The sequence below is a fragment of the Erythrolamprus reginae genome, chromosome 8 (assembly GCF_031021105.1).
Source record: "Erythrolamprus reginae isolate rEryReg1 chromosome 8, rEryReg1.hap1, whole genome shotgun sequence".
NCBI lineage: Eukaryota > Metazoa > Chordata > Lepidosauria > Squamata > Dipsadidae > Erythrolamprus > Erythrolamprus reginae.
In genome coordinates this window covers 3,486,450-3,498,760 of record NC_091957.1, presented here as the reverse complement: position 1 = coordinate 3,498,760, position 12,311 = coordinate 3,486,450, and the positions used below count along the sequence as shown (strand labels likewise).

At 42.9% G+C, this 12,311-nt stretch overlaps 1 protein-coding gene across 1 annotated transcript; it reads left to right on the top strand.

Annotated features, from left to right (window-relative positions):
* Positions 1-3,376: 3,376 nt before the first annotated feature.
* On the top strand, positions 3,377-12,311 carry SURF6 (surfeit 6). Its single transcript, XM_070758185.1, has 5 exons — positions 3,377-3,565; positions 5,346-5,537; positions 7,044-7,286; positions 8,608-8,693; positions 10,240-12,311. Exons 2-5 carry the CDS (start codon positions 5,444-5,446, stop codon positions 10,918-10,920), a joined length of 1,104 nt encoding a protein of 367 aa, XP_070614286.1. The 5' UTR covers positions 3,377-3,565; positions 5,346-5,443; the 3' UTR covers positions 10,921-12,311.

Here is a 12,311-nt window from a genome sequence, read left to right as displayed (position 1 = left end):
AGTAGAGGTACCACTGTATAGTCTTAACAGCGGTGGCAAGAAAGGTCATAAAATGAGGCAACGTTCACTTAAAAACTGTTAAAACTTAGCAAGAGAAATCCTGAATTGTCGTAAGTCCAGACTGTATGTATGTTGCTGCAAGTTCTCAGCCAGTGAGAGGGTATGGCTAGATGATGAGGCCAGAACAAGGCCAAAATAGATTTATCCTAGTCTCCCTTAATTTTAAATTCAGCAAAAACATGTAAGTCCAGACTGCTTTAGGATGAAAATACATACACACAAACACACACATATATAAAATCCCATGGGGATTCTAATACCCTGACAAAGTTAGTAGAAAGCTAAGTACTGTAATTTTAGTAGTTTTGAATCCATTTTTAAATGTTCCGGAGATCGCAATGACTGTTGCCTCCTCATTATGTAGTAAATATATAGTACTACCCTGTTTCCCCGAAAATAAGACGTACCCCGAAAGTAAGGCATGTCAGAGGTTTTGCAGAATTTGCTAATATAAGGCACCCCCTGAAAATAAGGCGTAGTCAAGTTTACATACGGTACAGTGGAAAAACATATGGTACCATTCAAAGCTGTTCATAGCGGTACCGTAATAATGTGGCGTCCCCTGCTTTGTACCGTCCAGTGCAGGAGACACAGTCTGCTGCGGTCTCGCCGCCATTACAGTCTCCACTACAGTGCGTAGACTGTAGTTCCTCTGGTGGCCGGAGGCTGCAATAGCGGGAGTATGCTGTTGTACCGTATAAGTGCCGTCGTTAGTGTGTGTGGGTGCCATACTGACAGATACCGTACCGTAATCAGTGTACCATACGGTACACTTTCTTTGGGGGTGTCAGCTTTTCTGCCTGTGAATTTGTCTTATTTGAGAAATATAAGGCACCCCCCGAAAATAAGACGTAGCACAACTTTTGGAGCAAAAATTAATATAAGACAGTGTCTTATTTTCGGGGAAACACGGTATACATATACAGTATAGTAAAAAGCCCAGGTCTGAATCTGATGGTGAAAAGGAAGCCCGCAAATTGTTGGTACTGCCTTCTGATAGATGTTGCTGTTTTCGTAACGCTTTTGCTTCTCTCTTGCTTTCTTCTTTCCCCCCTCTCTCTTTCTCTCTCTCTCTTTCTCTCTCGTCTCTTTCCTCGCTGCCTTCGTGGGCACCTCCTTCCGCCAAGCTACGGCGTCTGCGATGCCAGCAATCTCTCTCTTTCCGAAGCCTTCGGAAGACAGGAACCAGCAGGCTCGCCTCTGGAAAGCCTCGCCACCTCCCTGCCCAGCGCGATGGACCAGAATCTTCCCGGCCCGCAAACCTCAGGGCCTTCACACCCGCACATCAATGGGCACGGAGTAGGCGCCCCCGAGCACCCCTAAAAAGCTATTCCTCCCCCGCTCCGTGCAGGCGGCAATTTCAGCAATAAACTTTAGCAACCAAAAACATCGGGCGCAGTTTGTAAGTTCTGACTTACAAACGGTACTGTAGAAAGGGACTTAATGGCCGTTTTTCACAATCGTTGCAACCTTCTTGTGGTCGCTGATCAAAATCTGGACGCTCGACATCTGGTTCGTATTTACAAACAGTCGTAGCATCCTAAGGTCATGGGATCGTCCTGATGTCCATGGCAGAGCGGTCCTCATTTAGTGACAGAAATCATAGAAACATAGAAGACTGATGGCAGAAAAAGACCTCATGGTCCATCTAGTCTGTCTTTATACTATTTCCTGTATTTTATCTTACAATGGATATATGTTTATCCCAGGCATGTTTAAATTCAGTTACTGTGGATTTACCAACCACGTCTGCTGGAAGTTTGTTCCAAGGATCTACTACTCTTTCAGTCAAGTCATATTTTCTCATGTTGCTTTTGATCTTTCCCCCAACTAACTTCAGATTGTTTAACCCCCAAATCCCGGGGTCCGTCTTAACTCGAAGGCTACCTGTAGAAGCTGTCTCCTTGTTGTCCTGTGTTTGCAACGCCGTTTTGATAGTCTGGAAAAAGATTGTATTTTTCTTTTTGAGAAGATATTTCACATCATAATAAATGCTTTTAAGGAGATGCTCAGACTAGGGGGAAAAATGTTGCTATTTTTCTGTGACTTTGAGAAGAAGAAACCGTTAAGCCCGCAAATACTGCTGAGTGACAAACCCCCAAATACCCAACCAACAGGGTTTAAGGTACCAAATGGAGATAGTTAAGGGACCCACAACTTTTCCACCAGACAGTGATATTAAAAAATCAGGTAAGCTTAGAGACATTGAACAGTATTGAAAAATGAAAGATAACAATGGGGATTTCTTCGGTTTGTGGGAAACTTTACTCTTTTTTTCTTTTTAAAAAATATTCGTTTTCTTATTGTAGGAGGCTAGCTGAGTTTGGTAGTGCTCAAGGTGTGGATAATACTTTGCGAGACAAAATATGTGACACATTCTCTCTCTTTCTCCGCTTTGGGGAAAGGATGCCACAAAAATGAACTGCAAAAAATAAGATGTTTTGATGGGTGATTTAAGTACTGAACTGCAAAACTAAGGCAGATGTTGGAAAGGAGGTCCCAAAAGTGAACTGCAAAAAAACACCCCAAAATAAGTTTGAGTGGGTTACTTTTATGTTCCGCAGTTCCACAGCTTTCAAAAGTGTGTTTCAATGGCACATTGGTAGAGATTGGGGGTTTTTTAACTTCGCATGATGCCATGCATTAAAAACGAAAAACACTATAGCTATAGTAACAAAAATCCACGGAGAGGGGCGGCATACAAATCCAATAAATAAATAAAAATAAGATTTAAGTATAACGTGACTAAGTGTATATAAGTTATAAATGTGATGATGCTCGAAGGAAACACAACAATGTAACCATGCAGAATTACTTATGGTACTTATTGTATTGATGTTTTAAAGAAAAAAATGAAAATAAATTCTGTTAAAATAAAGAAATAAAAAGGAAAAATACGGAAGTGAAACCCGGCATTTAAAATGCCAGCTACTTTGCGGTTTGCTTAATTTTTTTTAAAGTCAAAACTGGCAATGATCCTGGAGCCCGATGTGAGTTTTTTGTTAATAATCTTTGGCTCTTCTTTCTCTTGGAGTTTATTGAAAGGTCTGGGCTGTTTATCAGCAAAACGTTCCAACATCGCAAGGAAATCAGATGGGGAAAAAACGCTGCTTGGCCCGATCCTCTGGATTTGCAAAGAAAAGCCAGGCGCAATGGCGATCCCGGGAAAGCGCGCGCGCACGGGATCCAACCCAGCAGCCAAAAGCACGTGCGCAAAAGCTCTTCCTCTCTCTCTTCGCCCCTCCCTTGCCTTGGCCCCCACCCCCTCCGTCATCCCATAATAACCCAAGGCTGCACGAATCGAGCCCCGAGCTGCTTTTTTTTTGGCAAAGGGATGGGACTTGGATCGATTGGCAAGCCTGAACCTCTCCGGCCACGTGGTGGAGGAGGCAAAGCTGGTGGGGAGCGCGCCCCGTTTTACGCGCGGGGATTCCCTTTTGCGCACGTCTTGCGCCCTCGATCTTGAACCCGATCCGGACCCCGCTGCCCCTTCCCCACCAACCAGGTGATGGACTTCTCTCCCCAGGCCCCGAAGCGTCCTCGCTCAGGAAATTTGGGGGGTTGGCTTACTAATTTATTAACCTTGCCTTCCTTTCTCCGGAGAGGGGCGGCATACAAATCTAATAAATTATCTAATTTACTATTATTATTATTATTATTATTATTATTATTATTATTATTATTATTATTATTATTATTATTCCTTCCATCCTTCCCTCCCTCCCTGATTCAGCTTCTTTTAATCCTTCTTTCCATCTTCTGCATTTTCAACTGACTTACTTCCTCCTTCCTTTTTTTCCTCCTTCCCTTCCTTCCCTGCTTTTAATCCTTCTATCCATCTTTTCTTCTGAATTTTTCAACTTCCTTCCTTCCACCCTCCCTCTCTTCTTCCCTCCCCCTTTCTTCCTCCTCCTTCCCTTCCTTTCTTCCCTGCTTCAGCATCTTTTAATCCTTCTTTCCATCTTCATTTTTCAATTTCCTCCCTCCCTTCTTCCTTCCTTCCTCCTCCCTCCCTCCCTCCTTTAGAAACATAGAAGTCTGACGGCAGAAAAAGACCTCATGGTCCATCTAGTCTGCCCTTATACTATTTCCTGTATTTTATCTTAGGATGGATCTATGTTTATCCCAGGCATGTTTAAATTCAGTTACTGTGGATTTATCTACCACGTCTGCTGGAAGTTTGTTCCAAGCATCTACTACCCTAGCATCTACTCTATTCTGCTAATCTAACATAGAAGTCTGACGGCAGAAAAAGACCTCATGGTCCATCTAGTCTGCCCTTATACTATTTCCTGTATTTTATCTTAGAGTGGATATATGTTTATCCCAGGCATGTTTCAATTCAGCTACTGTGGATTTATCTACCACGTCTGCTGGAAGTTTGTTCCAAGGATCTACTACTCTTTCAGTCAAATAATATTTTCTCATGTTGCTTTTGATCTTTCCCCCAACTAACTTCAGATTGTGTCCCCTTGTTCTTGTGTTCACTTTCCTATTAAAAACACTTCCCTCCTGGACCTTATTTAACCCTTTAACATATTTAAATGTTTCGATCATGTCCCCCCTTTTCCTTCTGTCCTCCAGACTATACAGATTCTTTCCCCCTAGGCCTTTACAATTTATGCATGGTATGTTTGTATGTATGTTTGGTTTTATAATAAGGGCTTTTTAGTTGTTTTAGTATTGGATTGTTACATGCTGTTTTTATCATTGTTGTTAGCCGCCCCGAGGCCACGGAGAGGGGAGGCATACAAATCAGATAGATAGATAGATAGATAGATAGATAGATAGATAGATAGATAGATAGATAGATAGATAGATAGATCTGTAGATAGATAGATAGATAGATAGATCTGTAGATAGATAGATAGATAGATAGATAGATCTGTAGATAGATCTGTAGATAGATAGATAGATAGATAGATAGATAGATAGATAGATAGATAGATCTGTAGATAGATAGATAGATAGATAGATAGATAGATCTGTAGATAGATAGATCTGTAGATAGATAGATAGATATAGATAGATAGATCTGTAGATAGATAGATAGATAGATAGATAGATAGATAGATCTGTAGATAGATAGATGGATAGATAGATAGATAGAACATCAAACAATAGACATTAACATCCATCTAACTCAACATTAAGTCTTAAAAATATCGATCAATTGAATCTTCCCTTTGCATTTATAAAAAGCCCGAAGGTCAGCTTCGTGGCTTTCACAATCAAACTTGACCCCCCCCCTCCATTATTCATCAGTTTGGTGTTTCTTTGCACAGGATTTCACGAAGGGCTGACTGGCGACCCCTCATCATTTCAGAGGCGTTTTCCCTCTGGAGAAAATCTGGTTTGATCTTGGTTGGGCATCGCTCTAAAAATGGCCAACTTAGTTGCCACGGACTTTTACCTGCAGACGCTGGCGAAGAAAATTTGCACCCAGGAACTCCGTGAGCCGCCGAAAAGAAAGTTTGGTATGATTTCCGAGACACCAATTTACCTCCGGGAACTGTAGAAAAGTCACATTCTCAATCTTCCCCAATAATTTAGTTTTAGTTCTTATTATTTATGGATTAAATGTATTTGTGCCTCCCGTCTTGCTATTGATTGACTGGGCGTTGAAAAGAAGATTCTAATTAGAACAGTAAAATTGTTATTTTTGGAACGGTTGGGCAGAGCACCAGGGGTTTAGGCCAGTGTTTTTCAACCAGTGGGACGCGAGACATGGTCAAGTGTACCGTGGGGAAATTAAACATGGGTCCCCAAACTACCATTCCTGCCAGGATATTTATTTATTTATTGATTGATTGATTGATTGATTTGATTTGATTTGTATGCCGCCCCTCTCCGAAGACTCAGGGCAGCTAACAACAATAAAAAAGACAATGTAAACAAATCTAATATTAAAAATAATCTAAAAAACCCCCAATTTAAAGAACCACTCATACATCCAAGCATACCATGTATAAATTCTATAAGTCTAGGGGGAAGGGAAAATTTCAATATCCCGTTTGTGTTCATCGAAACAGGCCCAGGTTTCACACTGAGTATAAATACATTTAGAAACTATATTATTAACTATATGTATAATATATAGTGTGTTAAGAGTGTCATTTTGGTTGGTGGTGTGCCCCAGGATTTTGTAATTGTAAAAAATGTGCCGTGGCTCAAAAAAGGTTGAACATCACTGGTTTAGGCAACCTTTATATTTGTCTCGGAGATTAAAAGTCTTTTAACACTCAGATTGCAGCTTTCGATGCAAAGTCACTAGGATTTTATTCTATTCTATTTTATTTATATGCCACTCACTCCAAAAGGACTCTAAGCGGTTAACAATTGGAATAAATATAACAACAATAAATAACAATATTATAAAAAAAACATACGGTACATACTTACAATCAGCCTAGTTGTGAGCCACCCCGAGTCTTTGTATTTGTGTTTGTATTTATTAGATTTGTATGCCGTCCCTCTCCGAAGACTCGGGGCGGCTAACAACAATATAAAAAGACAATATAAACAAATCTAATATTAAAAACAATCTAAAAAACCCCAATTTAAGAGACCAATCATACATACAAGCATACCATGTATAAATTCTATAAGCCTAGGGGGAAGGGAAAATTTCAATTCCCCCATGCCTGACGACAGAGGTGGGTTTTAAGGAGCTTGCGAAAGGCAAGGAGGGTGGGGGCAACTCTGATATCTGGGGGGAGCTGGTTCCAGAGGGTCGGGGCCGCCACAGAGAAGGCTCTTCTCCTGGGTCCCGCTAAACGACATTGTTTAGTCGACGGGACCCGGAGAAGGCCAACTCTGTGGGAGAAGGGCGGCACACAAATCTAATAAATAATAAAATAATAATAATAATTCCAGGCCTGCCAGAAAAGCCAAGGTCTCTGTCTCTAGTCTGATCACGGCATTAGTTAAATTAATAAATAAATTAGTTAAAATAATAAATGGATTGGTTTCTGTTTTCAAAGGAATGTTTGGAAGCAAGGTGAAGGACGAGAGCACTCCGCCTGGGAAGAAGAGGAAGAAGAAGAAAGAAAAAAATCAGAAAAAGAAAAATACGTTGGGGGATTCTAGGAGCAAAGTTAGCCAAGGTCCAGCCAAACCAGCAAGCTCCAATGCTAAGAATCCAAAGTCAGTTGCCCCAATCACACCTGGTGCCAGTGCAGAGGAAAGGCATGAGAAAGAGACGCTGGTAACACCTGGCGTTACAGGTAAGAATGCGATAGAAGGGGGAATGAGCCAGTCGGGTCTAATGGTGAAGATGAGGCTGATGTAGAAAGCAGGAGACTGGGAATTCTAGTCTTGCCTTAGGGATGAAAGCTGGCTAGGTGATAGAATAGAATAGAATTATTTATTGGCCACGTGTGATTGGACACACAAGGAATTTGTCTTTGGCGCTTATGCTCTCAGTGTACATAAAAGAAAAAGATACATTTGTCAAGAATCATGATGGGGAACTGTTCTGTCGGGCTCTCGGGTAGACTCCTCCCAAAAATTCACAGGTACAAATTTCAGACACACACACGTTTGAAAATTCAAACCAATGTTCTTTATAATGAAAATTCACTTAAACCAAGCCCTCTGTTGGTATAGCCAAGAGCACTGGTCTCCAAACAAACTGGTCATTTGTACAAGTCCCTTATCAGTTCTGTGATACTTAGTTTGCAGCTGTGAGGCAATTCACAGTCCTTCTTCTTTCACATAATGAAACACCGTTTGCTCTGGTTTAGTTTCAAAGCGGGGGGAAATCAGCACACAAAAGGTCAAAGTCAGTAAAGCAGGCACGAAACACAACGATCAGATAATCCTCCACAATGGCCAAACCCACAGGCTGCTCTTTATAGCAGCCTCACTAATGACCACAGCCCCACCCAACCACAGGTGGCCTCATTTTCTTTGATAATAATCTCTCAGTTGTTGCTGCCTATGCATCGCTCTCCGCATGCGTGACTGTATCATTAACTCTTGTTCCGAATCCAAGGAGGAGCTAGATAATTGATCTCCTTCTGAGCTGTCTGCCCCACTCTCCTCCTCCCTGTCACTCATGTCTTCTTGGTCAGAGGAGCCTTCATCAGCAGATTCCACCGGGGGCAAAACAGGCCTGCAGCATGTGGATGTCTCCCCCACATCCACAGTCCTTGGGGCAGGAGCTGGGCCAGAGCCAACCACAACAGGAACATTTAATGATTGTTATAGGGGTCAAATAAGCAATGGGGAAGCGATCAATATTAATAAAAATCTTAAGGATACAAGCAACAAGTTACAGTCATACAGTCAAAAGTGGGAGATGGGTGAAAAGAATGATGAGAAAAATGTAGTAGTAATAGTAGTGCAGACTTAGTTTGACAGTGTTGAGGGAATTATTTGTTTAGCAGAGTGATGGCGTTCGGGAAAAAACTGTTCTTGTGTCTAGTTGTCTTGGTGTGCAGTGCTCTGTAGTGACGTTTTGAGGGTAGGCATTGAAGCTTGTGGAGTGTTGCACGGATGGGCTACAATTTTTAATCTTGTTTTTTCTTTTTTAAATCCACCCAGGGAATAAAAAGGCACCTGGCACAAATTTCGCAATGGATTTCTTGCGGCAGAGGCTACACAACAAAATGGAAGAAATTTCTGGGAAGGTAGGAATGAGAAGAAAGTTTTCAAAGTTAGCTTTCTAGGTCCAGAAGAAATGAGTAGTAGCCTCAAATTTTACCTTTGGGCTTCTATTACTTGTCTGAGAATGTAACCATTGATCTCTGGATAGATAATACAATGATGCCATATTTTGTCACATCCTCATGGGGGGCGTTTAAAATACAGGTAGTCCTCAACTTACAACAGTTTGTTTAATGACTGTTCAAAATTACAACCACGGTCAGTGGAGAAGCGAGACCCTTTAACGACGTGTCACTAACATAAACACTGCAGTGGTTTGCTTAATGACTGTCACAAAAGGTCATAAAACCATGGAAGTGATGTGCCGCTGCCTGGAGGCTGTTGGGGCCTGGATGGGTGTCAACAAACTCAAACTCAACCCAGACAAGACGGAGTGGCTGTGGGTCTTGCCTCCCAAGAAGGACAATTCCATCTGTTTGTCCATTACCCTGGGGGCAGAACTATTGACCCCCTCAGAGAGGGTCCGCAACTTGGGCATCCTCCTCGATCCACAGCTGACATTGGAACATCATCTTTCGGCTGTGGCGAGGAGGGCGTTTGCCCAGGTTCGCCTGGTGTACCAGTTGCGGCCCTATTTGGACAGGGAGTCATTGCTCACAGTCACTCATGCCCTCATCACCTCGAGGTTCGATTACTGCAACGCTCTCTACATGGGGCTACCTCTGAAAAGTGTTCGGAAACTCCAGATCGTGCAGAATGCGGCCGCGAGAGCCATTGTGGGGCTCCCTAGATTCGCCCACGTTTCTGAAACACTCCGCAGCCTGCACTGGCTGCCGATCGGTTTCCGGTCACAATTCAAAGTGTTGGTAATTACCTTTAAAGCCCTACATGGCATTGGGCCAGAATACATCCGGAACCGCCTTCTACCGCATGAATCCCAGAGACCAGTTAGGTCCCACAGAGTGGGTCTTCTCCGGGTCCCGTCAACTAAACAATGTTGCTTGGCGGGACCCAGGGGAAGAGCCTTCTCTGTGGCGGCCCCGGCCCTCTGGAATCAACTCCCCCCAGAGATTAGAACGGGCCCCACCCTCCTTGTCTTTCGCAAATTACTCAAGACCCACCTTTGGATTGTTATATCAATCAATCAATCAATAAGCAAACCAACTTTAATTCACAACAAGCCACCTACAACAGACCACCCACAACAAACCACAGCTATGCAAAGGTGCATCACATTTTATACATTTATCCACCAATCGTGTTGTAGCACATTCTGTAGATTCACGGTGACTCAGCATTCTTTACTTGTTAACAATCATTATATTAATTATAATCCTTCTTCCTGCTTTGGGATATTACATTGATTGTGTGCTTGTTTCTTAATATTCTGGGGTTGTTTTTTATGAATTTTTTAGCTTAAATTGTAATTGGATTGGTGGGTATTGGATTTGTTATTATGTATTTTTTTTACCTTGTGAGCCGCCCCGAGTTTGCGGAGAGTGGCGGCATATAAATCAAATCAATCACATTTGGTCAGTACTAATCCTGACGGTTTCCTGTTTCTTGCAGGCTAGTGGCCAAGCCCTGTCCCCTGCCGTTCTGGAGAAACGCCAGCGAAGAAAGTACGAACGAGAGAGAAAGAAACGCCGGAGGAAAGAGATCAAGATGAAGGAGAAATTAGAGAAGGAAACGGCAGAAGGGGTGTCGTCTGCCGTGGTTTCGGAGACCCAGCAGAAGGCGGAGAGCAAAACTGACCTCTTGTTTAACAAAGTGGAGGCCGGCGCAGAAGAGGAGATGAACAAAGCGAAGAAGAAGGAGGATAAAAGAAAATCCATCAAAGGCAACCTAACACCACTGACCGGCAAGAATTACAAGCAACTCTTAACCCGGCTGGAAACTCGGAAAACCCAGCTGGAAGAGTTGAAGGCCAAAGATGAGGAGAAGGCCAAGGAGTTGGAGGCGAAGATGCAGTGGACCAACGTCCTCTATAAGGCGGAGGGCGTGAAGATCCGCGATGACGAAGAGAAGCTGAAGGCCGCCTTGAAGCACAAGGAGAAGCGCAAAGCCCAGCGTCAGAGGAAATGGGAAAAGCGGACCGAACAGGTGGTAGACAGAATGCAGCAACGGCAAGAGAAACGTCGCAAGAACATCAAGGAGAAAAAACTGGCCAGGATTGAGAAGAAGAAGACTAAAGCTCGGAAGAAAGGACGCATCCTTCCGGAAGATCTTAAAAAAGCTGGCTCTAAATGAAACTGAGTTTATTATTACTAAGTTTTTATTATTTATCAAAGTATAAAACACAACAAAAAAAGAAAAACTGGTTGAAACCGAGTTTTAACACAATTTAGGTTTGACTGAATTATGTGATGGATGTTAGAGAATCCACAAAGATTTTTGGGGTCAACCCTGGGTTTGAGGTGGACCTCAAGGCTGGCAGATACGTCTCCCCGACGTCTCGCAACCAAAGTTGAGTTGTTGGATTGCCTCTTTCTAACTGTTAACAAATTATCATTTCCTGTTTTAATAATAATAATAATAATTAATAATTTATAGGATTTGTATGCCGCCCCTCTCCGTAGACTCGGGGCGGCTAACAACAATAATAAACACAACATGTACAATCCAATAATAAAAAACAACTAAAAACCCCTATTATAAAACCAAACATACACACAAACTACCATGCATAACTTGTAATGGCCTAGGGGGAAGAGGTATCTCAACTCCCCCATGCCTGGCGGTATAAATGAGTCTTGAGTAGTTTACGAAAGACAGGGAGGGTGGGGGCAGTTCTAATCTCCAGGGGGAGTTGGTTCCAGAGGGCTGGGGCCACCACAGAGAAGGCTCTTCCCCTGGGGCCCGCCAAACGACATTGTTTAGTCGATGGGACCCAGAGAAGGCCAACTCTGTGGGACCTTATTGGTTGCTGGGATTCATGCGGTAGCAGGCGGTTCCGCAGGTAATCTGGTCCAATGCCATGTAGGGCTTTAAAGGTCATGACCAACGCTTTGAATTGTGACCGGAAACTGATCGGCAGCCAATGCAAGCCACGGAGTGTTGAAGAAACGTGGGCGAATCTTGGAAGCCCCACGATGGCTCTCGCAGCTGCATTCTGCACAATCTGAAGTTTCCGAACACTTTTCAGAGGTAGCCCCATGTAGAGAGCGTTGCAGTAATCGAACCTCGAGGTGATGAGGGCCTGAGTGACTGTGAGCAATGACTCCCTGTCCAAATAGGGCCGCAACTGGTGCACCAGGCGAACCTGGGCAAATAGGGAGTTTAAGTTCCAGGTTTAACTTGAATCATGGGGTGAAAGGATGACATTTATCCTCTTGATCTGGGGAATAAATTGAAGCAAGGAGGGAGTCATTAAACATTCTATCCTGGTCTGCATTCTCAGCTTGGTTGGTGACTTTTTAATCTGTTGTCTTGATTTTGGTATTTGGAACTGTAGGGCAAATCAACCCAATTGCCAAGATTTGTACAACGTGCTGAAAAGTAAACAAAACAAGGCATTATAAAGTGGTATTGACACTTCACGTGATCTTGATTCTGTCCCTGTTAATGCAGCCTAGGACTGCAGTGGCTTTTTTGGCAGTGCACGCTTAAGAATTGAATAAATTTCACTCTATTTGTTTGTT

What these genes read in the sequence shown, in the direction of transcription:
- SURF6 (XM_070758185.1), top strand. Translation starts at nt 5,444, where the DNA reads ATGGCCAACTTAGTTGCCACGGACTTTTACCTGCAGACGCTGGCGAAG. An exon ending in GGTAACACCTGGCGTTACAG is followed by an intron (nt 7,287 to 8,607) that starts GTAAGAATGCGA and finishes AAATCCACCCAG; the next exon opens with GGAATAAAAAGGCACCTGGC. An exon ending in TGGAAGAAATTTCTGGGAAG is followed by an intron (nt 8,694 to 10,239) that starts GTAGGAATGAGA and finishes TGTTTCTTGCAG; the next exon opens with GCTAGTGGCCAAGCCCTGTC.